Source organism: Zingiber officinale, chromosome 1A, assembly GCF_018446385.1.
Source record: "Zingiber officinale cultivar Zhangliang chromosome 1A, Zo_v1.1, whole genome shotgun sequence".
Taxonomy (NCBI): domain Eukaryota; kingdom Viridiplantae; phylum Streptophyta; class Magnoliopsida; order Zingiberales; family Zingiberaceae; genus Zingiber; species Zingiber officinale.
The window spans coordinates 18336679-18355755 of record NC_055987.1 but is presented as its reverse complement, the minus strand read 5'-3'; the positions used below and the strand labels follow the sequence as shown (position 1 = coordinate 18355755).

The 19077-nt window shown below is 40.3% G+C and overlaps 1 protein-coding gene, 2 long non-coding RNA genes and 1 other non-coding gene across 4 annotated transcripts; 3 read left to right on the top strand and 1 right to left on the bottom strand.

The window, feature by feature from the left end:
- The first annotated feature begins 8593 nt into the window (after window positions 1-8593).
- Window positions 8594-10165, top strand: LOC122020073 (probable E3 ubiquitin-protein ligase RHC2A). The gene has a single exon (XM_042577809.1). The coding sequence runs from the start codon at window positions 8842-8844 to the stop codon at window positions 10039-10041; it is 1200 nt and encodes a 399-aa protein (XP_042433743.1). The 5' UTR covers window positions 8594-8841; the 3' UTR covers window positions 10042-10165.
- A 1163-nt stretch (window positions 10166-11328) lies between these two features.
- On the bottom strand, window positions 11329-11409 carry TRNAL-CAG. Its single transcript has one exon. It is a non-coding gene; the product is annotated as a tRNA-Leu (tRNA).
- A 3349-nt stretch (window positions 11410-14758) lies between these two features.
- LOC122000731 lies at window positions 14759-15198 on the top strand. Its single transcript, XR_006117213.1, has 3 exons — window positions 14759-14870; window positions 14993-15068; window positions 15160-15198. It is a non-coding gene; the product is annotated as an uncharacterized LOC122000731 (long non-coding RNA).
- Window positions 15199-15207: 9 nt separating this feature from the next.
- LOC122000724 lies at window positions 15208-15645 on the top strand. Its single transcript, XR_006117212.1, has 3 exons — window positions 15208-15300; window positions 15447-15518; window positions 15621-15645. It is a non-coding gene; the product is annotated as an uncharacterized LOC122000724 (long non-coding RNA).
- Window positions 15646-19077: the final 3432 nt, after the last annotated feature.

Genomic DNA, 19077 nt, shown 5'->3' with positions numbered 1-19077 from the left:
CGCTTTCCAGTGCTCAATATTGGGATTACTCATGTATCTACTCAATTTACTTACTGCGTAGGTCAAGTTTGGTCGTGTACAACTCATCAGGTACATCAGACTTTCGATCACTCGAGAGTACTCTAGCTATGAGATACTTTCACCTCGATTTTTTTATAGTTGTTGACTTGTATCTATCGGCGTTCGTGTCAACGCAGGATCACCCTTGGTGAATTTCTCAAGAATTTTGTCCATGTAATGGGACTGACTAAAAGCAAGTACTTCTGTTGTTCTAAGAATTTTGATTCCTAAAATCACATCAGTTAGGTCCATGTCTTTCATATCAAATCTTAAGCTCAACATACCTTTTGTGAATTTTATTATCTTATCATTACTTTCAATGATAAGTATGTCGTCTACATAAAGATACAAGATAACATAGTCACTCTCTGTGGCTTTCATGTAGACACATTTATCACATTCATTGATCTTGAATCCACATTCTTTCATGGCATTATCAAATTTTTCATGTCACTGGTTTGGTTCTTTTTGTCAAGCCATATAATGACTTCACCAATCTACATATCTTATTTTTCTGTCCTAGAACAAAAAACCCCTCAGATTGCTCCATGTAGATTTCCTCTTCTAAATCCCTGTTTAGAAAGGTAGTCTTTACATTCATTTGATGTATTTTGAGATTCCATAGAGCGGCAATAGCCAACAATACTCTAATGAAAGTTATTCTCAGTATCGGAGAATATGTATCAAAGTAATCGAGATCTTCTCGTTGTCAGTATCCTTTGATTACCAATCTGACCTTATACTTATCAATCGTGACATCTGACTTCATTTTCTTCTTTAAAATCCACTTGCAATCTAGTGGTTTACTTTTTGGAGGAAGATCCACAAGTTCCCAAGTGTGATTTTGCAAGATAGATTCTATCTCAGATACAATTGCCTCTCTCCAGTGAGGTTCATCAGAAGAGCCTACAGCTTCTGAGTAACTTCAGGGCTCACTCTCCAACATGAAAGTAATAAAATCTGATCCATAGGATTTTTCTATCCGAGCTCTTTTGCTCCGTCTAGGCTCAACCTCCACAAGTTCTTCATCATTATCTTCATCTTGTGTTTCATATACCCATTTTGAGGAGCTAGAATCCTCACGGGTCTTATATGGAAACACATGATCGAAGAAAGAGGTATTTCTCGATTCGATTATTGAGTTCTTGTGTATCTCCGGTATGTATGATTCATACACAATAAATCGATAAGCATTGTTGTTCTATGCATATCCAATAAATAGGAAATCAACAGTCTTTGGTCCTATCTTAATCCTTTTTGGATCAGACATCAACACTTTGGCAAGACACTCCCACATTCGTAAATATTTGTAAGACAGTTGTCTTCCATTCCACAACTCATAAGGGCTCTTATCTATTTCCTTCCAAGACACTTTATTTAAAAGGTAATTAGCTGTTAACACAGCTTCCCCCCATATACACTCTAGTAATCCAAAGCTCAATAGAAGAGCATTCATCATGTCCTTTAGAGTTTGATTCTTTCGCTCAGCAACTCCATTTTGCTGAGGAGTATAAGGAGTTGTTGTTTCGTGTCTGATCCCATGTTCAGCACATAACTCAGCAAACGGTGATACATATTCACCGCGTCGGTCACTTCGAACCACCTTAACATTTCTATTAAGTTGGTTTTTAACCTCATTCTTATAGAGAGTAAATTTCTCTATAGCTTCATCCTTACTTTTGAGAAGATGCACATAACAATATCTTGTGTTATCATCTACAAAAGTGATGAAGTATTTATTACCACCATGTGTTGGCGTACTTTTTAGGTTGCACACATAAGTGTGGATTAAGTCAAGTGGTTCTTTACTTCTTTCAATATGTTGAAAAGATGACCTTGTCATTTTTGCTTCAACACAAATCTCATACTTGTGTTTTAGGTCAAGGTGGAATGTAGGTATGTTTTGTATATTAATTCATCTACGTAATACATTGTAGTTAACATGTCCTAGTCTACCATGCCACAAACACAAAGACTCAAGCATATAAGTAGAAGAGCTTTCAGTTTTATTTATCTTAGGCCTAATCACCATTACATTGAGCTTAAACAACCCATCAGATACATAGCTCATTCCTACAAACACTCCATTCTTGGACAATACAACTTTGTCCGACTCAAAAATAATGTGAAAGTCATGCTTGCTTAGCAGTGATCCGGACACTAGATTTTTCCGAATCTCCGGAACATACAACACATTGTTCAGAGTAAGGTCCTTGCTCGAACTCATTTTCAGCACCACCTTTCCTTGGCCCATGATGTCTGAGGTTGCTGAGTTCCCCATGAACAGTTTGTCTCCAGTGACTTCTTCGAAGTTGTGAAGCAGCTCCTTGTTGCAGCACACATGTCTGGTGGCTCCAATATCGATCCACCATTGTCGCGGGTTTGAACCAACCAGATTCAGTTCTGAGACCACTGCGCAAAGGTCGTCCATTTCTGATCCCTCATTCAGGTTGGTCTCTTGCTTCTTCTTCCACTTCCTGCACTCCGAAGATTTGTGACACACTCGGTCACAGTTGAAGCACTTACCAAAGAACTGTTTTTTGTTGATGCCTCCTCTGGGTCCCATCTTGGAAGACTTATGGTTCTTCCATTTCGAGATTTGACCGTGCTCGACCACGTTGGCTTTCACAGTAGCCTAAGAGAACAGTTTTCTCTCTGCACTCTTGTTGTCTTCTTCGATGCGAAGTCAAACAATGAGTTCCTCCATATTCATCTCCTTCTGCTTGTGCTTCAGGTAGTTTTTGAAGTCCTTCCAGCCGGGAGGCAGCTTCTCAATGATAGCAGCCACCTGGAAGGTTTCACTGAGAACCATCCCTTCTGAGTGGATCTCATGCAAGATCACCTGAAACTCCTGGCCGAACTTGGCTGATCACCGTCTTGGAGTCAACCATCTTGTAGTCCAAGAATCGTCCCACGATGAAATTCTTGGCCCCTGCATCCTCCATCTTGTACTTCTTGTCCAGAGACTCCCACAGCTCCTTAGCAATTTTCTTCATGCTATACACAGCGTATAGCGAGTCGGCAAGGCAGTTGAGGATGTGGTTTCGGCAAAGGAACTCAAAATGAGTTCATGCCTCCACTGTACTGATGGTCTGCGCATCAGCATCCTCAGCACGCTTGGGAGGGTCCTCGGTCAAGAACCGAGCCAGATTGAGCGTGGTCAGATAGAAGAGCATCTTCTGCTGCCACCTTTTGAAGTTCAGTCCACTGAACTTCTCTGGCTTTTCGTCGTGGTTGATTGGCACAGTTCCAATCGGGGCGGAGGGGGTCTGCACGTGTTGAGTATATTGCACCTCAACATTCCGTTATGTGGCTATCTCAACAGAATCGAATCTGTTTCAAGATTGTTTGATAAATAATCTGTTGCCGGAGATTTTGGGAACTTAGCTGAATTTAAAATTAAACAAAATTTAAATTCAACTTACAATAGAGATGACCTGAGCGGATATTCTTAGGCTGCCAGCAGGGGTTGGTTTCTGCTATGTGCCGAAGAGCAGCAGATCGGACTCAGTCGTTGAGAGGAAAGATCTGCTAAGCAGTAGGTTTGTGTTACTGAGTCAAGCAGTTGAGAGCATAGAGTCCGATTGGACAGAGCAGCCGTCCAACCAGAGAGACCGACCGAGCAGTACTATCAGTCGGGCAATAAGGCTAACCGGACGGGCAGACATGCCAGGCGAACAGACAGGTCGGTCTGGCAGACTGGCCGACCGGGCGAGCAGACAGATCGGGCGAACAGACTGACCGACCGGGCAAGCTGACAGGTCGGGCAAACAGACTGGTCGACCGGGCGAGCAAACAGATAGGTCTAGCGAGAGGCAGACCGGGCGGGCAGACAGGTCTGGCAAGAGACGAGATCGACCGGGCAGACGAAGAGGTCGAACAGGCGGATGAAGAGACTGACCGGGAGAACTGACCGAGGCTTGCGACTGATGTAGTTTCCTTGAAATAGATTCGGCCCACCTCCGGCAGTGCTCTGAAGTTTACTCAGGTCGTCTGTTTCCCAGGATACAACGATTGATCATGATTCTACCAAGCACTAGTGGTCATGGCGAACTGACTGACACCCGAATGCTATCACGGGTACTTTGCCGAGTAGGAGTTGCACGATAGAGGATGAGGAAATAGAGGTGGAGAGCTTCTGCTTGTGTTGCTATCTACCTTTTGTCTGTGATCACAAGCTCCTTATATACGAGCTCAGATCAACTGTAGCGTACCATTACTTGCCGAGCAGTGAAACGCTCACTGTTTTGATTCTGCATTAATCTCGACTTTAATGCATCAGTTACACATCAGCAAAAGGTTGGTTGTTCCACTTGGGTAAATTTTGTCCCGACCGGTCCGGCATTCAGCGTGTGCAGGTCATGCTCGCATACGAGTCAACATGGTTCAGTGCAATCCGGACCCTGGATTTGCACGCCCTTGTGCACCCACGCATGAGAGAGGGTCTCTCCCCATGCATTTGTTTGAATCCTCAATGTATGTAAACCAATATAAATCAACCAACATGCCATGAAACTGCCAATGTGAGACTAAAATCTCATTCACAATAGAGCTTCTATCTTTTTCCACCTCTTCTCCATTCACACCTATTCAACACTGCTCTTGTGAATCTTTTAAATTATTTATAATTATATGTCATGGAAAATATATATATTTGCTTTTAATAGGCCGACTTAATTTAATTGAAGTTGATTGACTAGTTGATCCTTTGATTAAGTAAGTCAATTAATTAGGACATTAATTCAATTACATTGGCTTGGGCTTTTTGAATCAACCACCTTGATCAATCCGCTAATTTTTCTTTAATTGTTTAATCTGTTCAGAGTAATTAGAACTTGTTTACTCAGATCGAATGCTCCTCTCGAACTAATAGCTTTGGCCATCTGACTTAACCTTCTGATCAACCTATCCACCCAGTTGATTTATCAGATGATTGATCTACCTAAATTGATTAGCTTGTTCAAATTTACTGAACTAATTTGATTATTCGACCCAATCCATTTTTCTGACCAACCTAACACAGCTCACTTGATTTGTCATGTTTGGCCTAAGCTGACTGTCTGATCACCTGACCAAATTGAACAAACTAGTGCAACCAAATCTACTAAATTGGAGAGCTTGTAGAAAATGATTTTCATTATTTGCAAAACGAAGTTAAAATGATACGTAGCCTTATTGGAAATATCTTTGTTTAATATGGTTGGTTGCTAGCTATACCGTGTGATTTTATAATAATATCTTAAACATATATCAAGAGAATCTAGTTTGATTCATAAATGATAATGATTTTTCAGTAAAGGCCGCAGTGACACGAAACTTTATTTACTAAACAATTAAAGTTCCTCTCACAGTCGAGCTAGACTTCAATTTCGGGTTCGGCCTAATCTACTAAACTAGCCTCAAATTGCACTTTCACATTTGGGCTTCGATTTTTCAATCATTTTGACTTCTCTTTTGAGCTCCGCCCAATTAAGTTCTGCCATCTAATTTCAACAATGAAATTGGAGGATTAAATTCATATAAACACAATGCATTATATTTTTAAAAAAAAAAAACAAGAAGAAGAAGAAGAAGGATGCTAGATATTTTTTGAAAAGTTGGACAAAAATTCCAAACTACATGTGGGAACCTCTTAATAAGTCCTTGTCCATGCAGTTGTTTTGATCATAAACTAACTAGTTTTCTTTATTTTAGTAGTTGTTCAACATATGCTTCTAGCATTTATGGCCCTATCAACTTCTCACCAAATTTTTGATCCACATGCGCATTTTATATCAGAAAAACACTAACTAAAAGCAATTATTTTAACTAAAAAAATCCCAAACTTTAAAGCAATTCAAACCCTTTTTTTTGTTTAACCCTAAAGCAATTCAAACTTGTATACATAAGAAGTAGCCTGAGTTGTAGGATCCCTGCAGGTTTGATCATTGCTTTTCCCGTTCCAATAAATAATATCTTATATTGAATTTTTGTAAACAAATTTAATGATTTCAAATAAAACGTCAAGAATAAGGGAAGAAGCTATGAATAGGTCGACCATGGGTGATGGGATGGCAGCTGAAACACGAAGGCCATTCATTAATATTAGAGGTTGTCTGTGCTCCAAGAAATGGTGGAAAAATCAATGCATCTAGAATGCATTTATACATATAATAAATTTTTTTGTTTGCTTGTTTGAGAGGAAAGCAAGTCAAATCAGAGACTTGAAAAAGTCTAACTTATAGGTTTGAGTTGGTTGATTATTAGTTAAGTATTTAGATGCCACTGAGGTAAGGTATATGCTAAACAACTGGTGCCAACAGGTTAGAGAGACTTTGTCAGGTCAACCCACCCATATGCAGGATACTTATAATTAGTCCAATCTTACAATTAATAAATATCTACACAGAATTAAGGAATGAGATATTCAAATTCTACTTGCGTCAGAAAAAGAAAAAAAAACTTTTGCTCTCAATTACCTTAAGCATGTGGAAATTAAATTAATTTACCTTTGGATATAAACAACAATCTAACAGAAACCATAACGCTGATAATATTTTCCTCTAGTGTCTCAACTAACTTAAACATGCCAATTGGATTCAGACTCATAACCAAAGGCAAGACTGAGTCAAGATATACGTGGACACATCCTCACCAGGAGACTTATGGTAAAAAAAATAATTTGAGCAGATTTTTTTTCATTTTTAAGCCAAAAATAAAATGAGGAAATTTGGAAGAACTTTGTGAGCTGGAATTGCATCGCCGAGTCACGCGCATCAGGACCACAACTTCCATGGAATCAATATCATCATCCCCAGGCATTCTGCTAAAGCAAGCACTGAGAAGAGATTTTAATTTAAAGCATGCGTTATCTTCCATTCATACAACTAGTTAAAGTACAGCGTTTGGGCACATGGCAGTTTGTTTCTATCGATCCTGCAATTATTGAGGACAAATGGAGGTGAATCGAGAGGGCAAACACATTCTTGTTTGATAATGATATCCGAAAGGGAATGGGCAAAGTGAAAGGAAAAGAAGGTAGAATGCAGTCTTTAATGGTACTGACTACTGAGTGTTCAAAGTTGAGGGCTTTCTAAGAGTGAGCACCCGAGAAAAGCCCCGTGCAGCTTCCAGGAACAGCTGCTGTATAATTTCTACGTACAGGTCACAGTAGGACAAGCACACCTAAATACGTTTTTCTTTTTGAAAAATTTACATGCAACCCCTATTGATAAATAAATCTTTACATGTAGTCTCTATCCATAAAATTTTTTTATTTTACTCCCTAGTCAAATATATTTATCTAATTGTCTATGATATTTTTAGGTATAAAAAGTTCAAAAATCAGTATAATGTCTCTTAAATTCAGTACATTAAATTAGAATATAGTATATTGTCTATCAAATTGAGTACGATTCTTTTTCATCTCAATCGGATGAAAAATATACTAGATTTTTTTTAAATGATTTTAATTATCAATATACTATTTTTATCAATCAAATTTAATCATATTTTAAATATTTAGGTAAGTCAAAAATATTTCATCTTAATTCAATTTAATTTGATATATTTTTCTAAAAAATTTTCTTTTTACCTCAATGAATGAAAAATATATTAGATTTTCTTTAAATAGATTCATGGAATAAAATATCTAGATTTAGTAAAATAATGTTTAATGTTGAATTTAAGGAATAATATTTGAGTAGGATATAACATCTGAATTTAAATAGAAAATATACATTAAAATTTAATATCTAATTTATAAGATGAATATACTTATTTAAAATTATTATTAAGATGAAAAAATATGAGGGTTAATTTTGATAGAAAATATACTCGATTCTAGCATAAAGTACTGGATTCTAGTGTAAAGTGCTGAATTTAATCGGAAATATACTCGTTTTTAGATTTTTATATTTAAAAAATCTGAGGAGCAATTTATGTAATAATATTTGTATGAGGGGGTTGAAATAAGTAAGACTTTATATGCAGGGAATGAAAATAAAATTTTATGAGATTGGGGAATGCATGAAAAAGTGTGATTATAATTAGAAATTTTTCTCTAATTTACCCCTTTTTTTCCTTTTTTCTAATCTTGATTTATGAGATTTATTTATTTATTTTAAAAATAAATTTTAGTAAATTTTTATTCCTTCCTCTAGATGGAGCCTGCATTTAGACGCAGCTGGTAGCGAATAAAGACGTCGGCTGCGAAGAGACACAATTAAGACGACCCACACCATTACCATCTTTCTAATGGGTTGACGTGGTCAGATCAGATGTAGAGAAAGGTGGGGCCTAGAAGTTATTGGTTATGCACCTGTTCCGAGGCCACTTGTGCTCCCAACCTTGAATTTTGCTTTGACCCATTGGTACAGTCAATATTGCCCACCTTGAATTTTGGGCCAATAAAAATATTACACGTTTATATACGATAATGGTATTACAGTGACTCTGCAGGTGAAGGCATCCACAGGATGCCACGTCATCGTCCGGCATGCGAGATGAATGCTTCGCTGAGCTCATGATAAAACCACAATTCCCTTCTGCCATAAATCAGATACATTTTTCTCCTTCCTCCTCCTGCAAGGTCCACCTGATTCCAATCGTTCGCCTCCGGCGTCGAAGTGCCGGATCGGGAATTTGTTTGGGAGTTGGTGTCTTTGTGTTTGAATTTGGAGAGTTGAGATTTGTGAGTTTGCGGATTGATTGATTCATTGCCTCGTGAGATTTGGCCGAAAGGTTGGATTTTTCGTTCCCTTTTCTGGGGGAAAGTTCGGATTTTTTTTTTTTGTTTGCTCGATGCCTTCGTCCATGGCGACGCCGTCTTCCTACTGGTGCTACCGCTGTAGACGGTTCGTCCGCGTGTGGCCGCAGGAGGCGATCGTCTGTCCCGACTGCGACGGCGGCTTCCTCGAGGAGGTTGATTCGCCGCCTCGCCGCTTTCACTCTCCCACAGAGAGCCGCCGCCGCCGTCTTGTCCCCTCATCGCCTGGTTCTCCCGCTGTCGGAAGCGATGGATCCGCCGCTGACGGCCTCCCCCGCCAGTCGTCCGATCTCAGATACCGCCGCCACCGCCGCACGTCGGCTCGCGACCGTTCTCCCTTTAACCCCGTCATCGCCCTCCGCAGCCCGTCCCGCAGCAGCGCCCGCGACTCCGATCTAGATTCCAGCACCAGCTTCGAGCTCTACTACGAAGACGGCACCGGATCTGGCCTCCGACCGTTGCCGGAAAGCATCTCGGATTTCCTGATGGGCTCCGGCTTCGACCGCCTACTCGACCAGCTCGCACAGATCGAGGTCAACGGCATCGTCCGCGGGAGGGGGTGCGACAACTCTCCGGCGTCGAAGGTCGCCATCGAGTCGATGCCCACGGTGGAGATTGTCGACGAACACATCGGGAAAGATTGCCATTGCGCCATCTGCATGGACCCCTTCGAGCTCGGGGTAGAGGCTCGGGAGATGCCCTGCAAACACATTTACCATCAAGACTGCATCTTGCCATGGCTATCGCTACGGAACTCATGCCCTGTCTGCCGCCATGAGATGCCGACAGATGTGCAAGGACACGACACGGCAATGGCGGAAGAGGGCGAGACGACCGCTGCAGCCGGGAGCGAGGAGGAGACCGTGGGTCTCACGATATGGAGGCTTCCCGGCGGGGGTTTCGCGGTGGGGAGGTTCTCCGGGGGCAGGAGAGCAGGGGAAGTTCAGCTTCCCGTAGTTTACACAGAGATGGATGGTGGATTCAATAACAGCGGAGCCCCGAGAAGAGTGTCATGGCCTGGAATGCCGACCAGGTCGAGGGAGAGCAGTGGAATTCACCGAGCAGTTCGCAGTTTCTTCTCGTTCTTTGGATTCGCACGGTCATCTTCCTCCTCTCCACGGACGAGCTTAGAACCTCAACCATCATTCCCTCACAGCGACAGGAGGTCAATTTTCAGAAGGCGCTCGAGAAGTAGAAGCTCCAACTTCGAAGCAAATGCCAACGTGAATGCTTGATGCAAAAGTTGGGACTTAAAAGTAATTTTTCAGATTTGTTTTGATTGTAAATATGTTCCTTCAATTTGTACGAAACAATCAACTATTACTTTTGCGATAAGGGCGATCAATTTGCAAGGCTCAAGGATTTCGTTCCCGGTGGCTACTTTTAGCAGTCGCGTGATAATTCTACACATTCATTTTCATAATCCAGCTGATCATAGCTGTGTTTGAAATTTTTTCTCCATTGATCATGTGGACTCGACAAAAGTAATACTGCAAACGAAATTAACATCCAAGTATCCATATTGTATCTCTGTGCTTGAATCTGTTCAGCTGGTTTAGTAATTTATGGAAAATTTGCATCATTCTCCTAAATACAGGCTTTGTCAAATCTCTTTGCTCATCATGTTAACGATGCTCGATTAAGAATACGGTTAGTTTTGTGAAAACCACATGCATGATAATCTACTCGAGGTTTTGCCTCTATTCCAGTGACGATTATATATATCAGCGGCCAGTCTTTCCTTGCTTAAAGGTGCATCTGGTTTACTAGTGATTATATGCATAAAAATAAATTATGGTTCTATATTAACTCTGCCATCATCCATAGCTAGATTGGTATTTGATAAATGGCGGTTGGCCTTTCCAAGATCACTTAGCTTGTGGCCTTGTCTTCTTCTAAATCTGTAGGATTGATTGGCTCATTTCGTTTCAAGCGTTGTCTTGTCGACTGGCTGTAACCAGCGGCTGAAATTCAGCATCTTCTTGCCTGTAAGAATCCAGAGCATCAGCTAATTCTGCAATAATGTATAGCTTTGTTTGACAAACCCCTTCAATCTTTACAAAGCAGGTTTAGATTCCGATTTATTATGCGAAGTAGTGGCCCTCTTTTTTATGTTTCAAAAGAATGCTTGATTTACAACTGTTTTTTACTTATCATTGTCGTGCCACAGAATATTAATATGAAATTATTTCTCATTGTATAAATTTAAACCTCTAACCGTTAATTTAAAATCCTCAATCTAAAGAAACAGAATCTTGAAATTCCAATCAAATCTCTGCAAAAGTAATGCTAGCAAAATTAAGAACCAACAAAGGAAGTTTGTATTTAGAATAAACATAAAAAGTATATTCTAGCAACAAATTTTAATTAGCAAAAAATTTAATTGATAGATGATGATGATTTACCTTTCCAAGATCACTTTGGTTGTTGCCCATAAAAGATAAAATTTCAACAAAGTCGGTGCAAATATAAGCAAACAACAAAAGAGCAGAAGAATGTGTATCCTTTACAAAAATTTTAATTGTCAAGAATGGGATTCGAACCCATGCCCTTTCGGACTAGTACCTGAAACTAGCGCCTTAGACCAACTCGGCCATCTTGACACAGTTGTATGATGGTATCTATAACTAAAATTTATATAAAACAAACTCTTTTTTTACATTCTTTTATGACGTCACGTACATAACTGATCAGAACCGGGGTACCGTGTGCAGTGAATTTGCCTCTCTCTTGTTCAGTGTCCCTGCTTTAGATTCTAATTAAGCTTTAATTTACCTCATATATCCATATTTATTCAACACAAACGTAGATCATTGTATCAAAACTCAACAGTGTGGTGGACTAACCCACACTACCTCCTGCCTCATCCCTATGACTATTCAACTTCAAGCGAGCTAGTGATCATGTTGCAAAGAAGCCAAAACTTCAGTCCTCGAGCGTTAACATTGCTGAGGTTAATTCCAGACTGTGTTTCAACGGAGTCGCACTGACAGTGCCATGCCCATTTGATCTCGGTACATGACACAGCAAACATGACCTCGAGAAGATGGAACAGGAGTCAAACTACTTGATATATAATAGCATTCACACTGCAGGTGGTGACATTATGCCCACTGATCTTGCTGGAAGATAATGTGCCCTTCCTTGTTGGTGAGAAGGCCTTGCAACTCATGCTAAATATCCATATGAAAATATTTAGTCATGGAAAACTTATAACAAATGGTAAATATTTTATGTTTTGCACGTACAACATCTATGCATCTGTGCACGTACAACTTACTGCAAGGTCTGCTAAGATTCATCACAATCATTCAAGGAATTAAGGATCTTCACATCTGTAATTTGTGATGTTCTCCAATGCTGTGACAAATTATTCTAGTGCCTAAAAATTCGTCTGTTGCCAACTTGTCTGTCTTTCAGATCTTCTCATTGGACATCTGACTTAAATCAAATAAATCAAACCAAACAAATAATCACTACAAGAAAACAGGACTTCAGAAACGAAAAAATCTATCTCTAAAAGTCATTTTTCTGTCTCTAAAAAAAATTTGAGACGAAATATTCTATCTCCAAAATTCGTTAGTGAAAGACCCGTAGCTAATTTTGAAACAGAAATACTCTGTCTCTAATTTTAGAAACAGATGAAAAAGTTGTTTATAAATTTATTTTTAAGTTAACAAAATAAAATTGATTTCAAATATAAATTCTGTCTCTAATTTTATTTTAAATCTGCTAGTAATCTTTCCCAATCAACAGATTTATAAACAAGATTTCAAAGATACAAGGGAAGTTATCCCTAGGAGTATTTTGTAACAACAAATGTGACTAAAACTTCTAAAAAACCTAAGAAAGTCACTAACAAGGTTACAAGGGAAGTTATTCTTAGAGTTGACCTAGAGGAAGTGACCAGGGCTTCTAAGAAGCCTAGAAAGGTCATTAGAATGATATCAAGGGAAGTTATCTGTAATGAATACCTAGAAGATCTAAAGAGCATCAATAGGTATTGGGTTCCTACGAGCATCTTCTCTACCCCTTAGATGGGTTAGAGAGTGTCAACTCTAATTGGAAAGGTAGTTAACCCAACCTTGATGAAGTTGACATTTGGAGAGCATTTTCAAGATTATTGTTAACCTTTGAAAATAAAATGAATTATTATTTACTCTTTGGAAGAGTAAAATGTGTCATAATTTGAAGAAATGGATTTAATTTTCATTGGCACAAAAAGGAAAAGAACAAAATAAATGTCAAGTTGGGTTTTGGCATTTTCTTCACTACAAGAAATTTTGGATTTAACCACACCTAATAGACAACAGTTTTTCAAGAAACTGTTGTCTTTTTTCCATGTAACAACAGTTTTATTGAAAACTGTTGTTGTTCACCATAATATTTTTTAAATAACAACAGTTTTTCAAAAAACTGTTGTCTAATGTGTGTCAAAGACAACAGTTTTATTAAACTGTTGTCTATTGAATGTTGTTGAATCCTAAAAACACAACAATTTTTTTAACTTCATGAAAAAAAACCTAAAACCCACTTCTTTGTGACCCTTCAACAAACAAAAACCTATCTCCGACTCCTCCTTCGCGACTCCTCCGCGAAAGACGCTCCTCGTCGCTCTCGCTGCTTTGCCTTTAAAGTGTTAGCGCATCGACTTTTCGGCGTTTCCTTGGGCGATAGAATTTTTTAAAAATTTTTAGAAATTTTTTAGAATATAAACGGAGTCGGTATGCCACATTTAATAGGGTAAATCGATTAAACTTAGAGAAAGCCTATTTCGAGTACCAATAAAATGGGAGTTTATTTATTTAATAACCTACATATATAAATCTAAACAATCTCATTTTTTTTCCCATTCATCCTCTTCTCCTGCCGATCTCACCGTCACCTCGTCTCTTCATCATGATCCCTTCGCAACTTCAGTAATCCGCTCATCTCCCCACCACCCATGAGGTAGTAGGATTCAATCATCCTTTCCTCTCCGATCCCGTGCTGGTTCCTATCTATTGTGCGGTGTCCAGACCCCACTCTGGTGCTCTTGTCCCTGCTATTACGCCCCTCTCCTCTCCTCGTGCCCTCTTCCTCTTCAGCCTAGCTATCGCAGCATCCGTTTCCCTCTCCGCCTTCCTCTAGTTTCTCTATTGTGATTGCGTCCATCCGCTTTTCCTCTCCCGCCTAGTTTCCCTCCCGACTTGGGCGTCGAGCTCTCCATGAGATATCGATTAATTAAATAGAGTTATTTAATTAATAGCCTTATAGAATTTTTCAAAATTTTTAGAAATTTTCTAGAAATTTTTCTCTCATCGACGTGTTTTGAGGGGACAATTACGGGTACGGATAAGGCCTGCTTGGGATACCCGCTTAAATGAGGAAATGTTTAATTATTTATATTCCTTTCTTATTATTTCTCCCTAACGTCGATCCCGATCCGAGTTCCTCACCTCCCCGAACCTTTTCTTCCTCTTCCTTCTTTCTCGCGGACAACACTAAGGCGACGCGACAATGAACCATGATCATCGACGTCGAATGGTAGCATGTCGTCTAGAGATCGGCCCGATCATCCCGATCTCTTCTTCTTCTCAACTCTTTCCATCCGAGCCCTAGGTTTTCCGTGCCGAGTCCTCCTCTCCTCTCTCCACGCCGCCACGCCGAGCCTCTCCTTCCTTGCCGCCATCACCTTGGCTTGAGGGATCACCAAGCTGCTGATCGAGGGAGTGAGTAGGTGTTCCTGCGTCTGATTTCCCTCGATCGGATCGTGGTCGCGAGGTTTGTGCCCTAATTTTTGTTCCGTGTCGTGGGATCAAGCTAGAGCCATCACGGCGAGGCTTGGGCTTTGAAGGTAAGCAACCAGGCCTAATATCTGAAGAGAATCACCATTGAATTTCGTTTTAATACTCTTTTTATATTTTGGATGATAATTTGCTTCATTTTGATTCAGATTCTGTGATTTTGCACAGGACAAAAAGTCATTGCAGTTAGGGCCTGAGGACAACCTTTATGTGGAGGGTTTTGCATCAAATCTTTTTGCAAAGGCAGATAAGCAAGATCGTGCTGGTCGTGCAGATCTGTATGTGAAGGAACATGTTTCTTTATCATTTTCTTATCTAACTAGGCATATCTATTAAGACATTTCACTGGCTTTTCGTAGTCTCACAATGGTTGGGAAATTAAGTACTAGTAATATTACAGGAATACTGCAAAAACTTTTTATGATGCAAGTATCTTTTTTGAGATACTATATCAATTTGGTGAACTTCAGCCTGAAGTAAGTTTTGCACTTTGCCATTTTATAAAGAACTATTTTTTTGGTTCAATATGAGCAAGCAGACTAATTCTGATCATACTCTACTTTCCAGATTGAGCAAAAATAGAAGTATGCAGTTTAGAAAGCTGCAGATATAAGGAAAGCTCTTAAAGAAGTCCGGAAACCTGAACCAGGTCCTCCAGGTGGTGATCCTGATCAATCAATTTCCTCAGGCCTCTCGAGCTACACTTATGTATGCTCTATCACCTGTATTTCATAGACAAATAAAAAAAAATACAGAATGTTTCCTTTTTATGAACCATAACATAATGTTGTGGAGAGGCTTTTCTTTTGCTTGGTTGGCCTAATAATGTCATGCATTTTTTTATCTTTTGTTAGGGCACACAACCAAGCGATGGATTGCCATCTAGTCAGCAATTTGACAATGCATCGCCTCAGCATATACACAAGGTCAATTTGAATGTGTAATTTGTGCATCGCTTGCTATATATTTCTTGCCACAGAATTGTTGAATCTCGTCTATTTTGTTTTTCTTTTTCTTTTTCTGTACAGAATTCAGAAGGAAGTGAGCATTTTGTGGATAATTATAGAAATGCTTATTTACCCCCTAAAAATGCTGGTGAGCCACAGGGTTTTAGTCAAGCACCACAGGATTTAAATCTAGAATTAAATCGTAAGTTAGATTAAATTATAGTTACTTTATCATTTCTTAGTTTTTTTTCTAACTTACATTTGCAATATTTGCATCTCGATTCATTCGACTATGTTCACTTTATTCCATGTGAAGTTTGTGATGCAATTTGTACCAATACCTGGTTTTACAATTTTACTATTATGGAATTGATTTGATAAGTCCAATCTTTATCCTGCTATAATGTTATTCTTTAAGATTATGTTGCATTGATTTCTAAAAGTTGCATGACATCTCTCTACTCTGCCTTCAAAACTAACGATTTATGTTGTTTCAAGTAATTACTGCAGTCATTCCTACTATTGTTTCAAGAGGTTACCATTTATGTTATATAGATAACGCTTTTTGCACTTCTGTTAGATGACTATATCAAATGATTTTTATGATTATGTAACATTTATGCAGTGCAATTAGAATCACGCGTACAGTTTAGTTTCTAATTTGTAATATATATCTTTATTCGAATAGGTGTCCTCAAGAGTATTGGGAAGAATGTTGACAAGCTAAAAAAATGGAGAGACTTTAACAAATTAAGGAGCACTAGGAGCTGCAATCTCTCCTCTTCACCGACATCTAAGTAGAAAATCTCGTGTTATATTGTTCTACCTTTGTTTTAATAGTGTTATCATTTTATTGGTTGCTTATGAAATTTTGTTGGTTGCCTATAAAATTTCTTCAGAATGTTATAGATATTATTTTTTAATGTTAAAAAATTGTATATTAAATTTTATTTTGAAATTTAGTATTTTGAATGATTTATAATATTAGAAAATTGTGTATTAATTTTTTTTGTTTTTTATCTAAAATAATTTTTCACAGTGTTGATTATGAGTATTTTTTATGCATTTATTAGGTATGGTGAAGATGTTTTGTTGTAAGAAAAAAAGAAAACCTTTTGTTGTAAAAATGTTGTCTTTGCCTTTAAAGACAACGGTTAAAAACTGTTGTCTTTGGGCACCCCTTTTAACAACACGGCATTTAACAACAACTCTAAAGGGGCTACGACAACGGTGAAAAACCGTTGTTGTTAGGCTTTTTTCTTGTAGTGCTTGAAGAAAATGAGGGTAATCTTGATAAATTTTAAGTTTAGCTAAGGATTAAAGATACTTAGATAGATAATCTAGTATATTTTATTTATGCTAAAACTTGCCATGATTGTTTGCCCATTACATGCCATGACATCATATTTTGCATTCATGTTTATTATGAAAAACACAAAAATACCATGTCATGTCATACATACATCATGTAGTTATAGCAGATTTTCTTTTGAAATTTATTCATTTTGTTGTGTGTCATATATCATCATGCATTATTTTAATTTCCTACAATTAAGGAAAAATGACATTTACTAACAAGTGACATCCTAGGTGGATGTTTAAAATTTCTAAAATGCCTAGATAGATATGCATGATCCTTAGTGATCCTGTCTGGAAGCTGAGAAGACGAACCTGCCGGTATGACGTGTCTGGAGGGTTGACCGCATCCTCTTGACCCGGTGACTCGTTGACAAATCGTCCGGCAGGTCTCCCCTCCACAGAGTTCAGGTCTCGAGAGTATTCTACATCATGAAGTGACCAATAAAACATAATAAAATGAAATAAAATGAGCGCCAGAATCTAGAGTCGATGAACTTCTTGGCGACAGCCACGCAATGGAGTAGATATATGGGATCTGGTGCAGCGGAGCTCCTGGCTGGCTGAGTAGATATGTGGCGACTGGATCAGTGGCGGACTGACATCGGATCAGTCGGCGAATCTGACGCGCAAGCGGAATACACTCTCGGCTCGCTATACTCGACGTGCATGAAAGCCAGGCGGACGAACACCGAACTACGCGGATGATGGCGGTGGGCGATGGGATAAGGCGATAGTCGCCGACACCACTAGAAGTGCCGGCTGCGGTAGGAGGTGTCAGGGTGGGCAACGCCGGTGTCATGACGATCGCGAGTATGTAGTAGAGGAAGGGGGAGTCGCAGGAGGCGTGGTAGCGGTGGCTAGCGCTTGACACGTCGGCGGGGGGTGGAGGCATGGAGAACTCACTGTGATGCTTGTGAGCAGCGCTGCCGAATAAAAAGAGGAGATGGCGACTGGTTCCCGTGAAGGGCAGGCGATGTCGGTGCGGTGGCATGGACTGGCTCGGGAGACGCACAATCTTGGCAGATGCGCCGGCAACGCGCAGAGGCGAGAGAGAAGAGAGGAGGAGGTGGCTCGAGATGATGCGTCGTCGGCCTCCTCAAGATGAAGATGGATCAAGCTTTTTCTCCTTTATGTGGGCGGATGCGTAACCACCAAAACCCTTCTCCTCGGGGCGGCGGATCCCCCTCTTTTCCTTCCCGTGCTTGTTTAATCACCAAAAAAACCCTAAATGTCCAATTACAAAATGTCCTTCTTCTTTCTCTTAATTGCCTTTGACCCTCATATCGGATCTAAGCCTCCCCTTCAAGTCTAGTCGAGAAGGGCCTTGAGTCCCGACGACTAAACGATGCATCGCAAAGGCTGGCTTCCTCGATAACCGTATCAAATCACCAAACCCTAGCGTATTAATGTCATGCGGCGTGTTATGAGAAGACAACGATCTTCAGCGGACCAAGTCGGCGTGCGACTGGCCTCGAAGTGTGGCGGATGGACGGTCGGCGTCTGCGTCGGATGGCTGAAGTCGCGGCAGGAGCATCCCACATAATGCGAGCGGCGATGGGTGAAATGTCGGCACGGCAATCGGTAGTACGATGGAATGATGGCGGTGGCGCATAACTCGTGTGATCGATGCAGTAAGTGTAGCCCGGTGAATCGAAGAGGCGCGTGGAGGCGAAGTCACGAGCGAGCAGGCGGCGTAGCCTATATTCAGTTTGAAGCCGGTGGGAATACTCTTTGTTGTGACCATCGAATGGCTCGACACCGGTGGGGAGATAAGAGTGCGATATGGCGTCGCTGGCTCGAGGCCGGTGTCGCTCGACCCGGCAGGGGAATGAATATCCGGTGATCAAAGTTCCGATGCCGACCGCTCGACCCGAGCGAGGAATGAGGTCTGAAGGCGAGTGAGACCGGTCTTGAGCAGCTCGACCCGGAATGGAGATAGAACTCTGGCCCGGTCCCTCGACGAGCGGGGAGATGAAATAAGCGATAAGCTTAACCCGACGGGGATAGAATATCTGGCGGTCCGCCGACCACGAGCGGGGAAGTGATAACTGATGCACTCCAACCCGAGCAGGGAGATAGAATATCGATAAACTAGTCCGCGCCAGGTCTTCAAGCGGGGTTTTGCAGTCGCCGGTTGACTCTCTGGTTTAACGTGGGCGTAAATCTAGGGAGGGGTTTT

Coding starts and splice junctions, on each gene's coding strand:
- LOC122020073 (XM_042577809.1), top strand. CDS start 8,842: ATGCCTTCGTCCATGGCGACGCCGTCTTCCTACTGGTGCTACCGCTGT.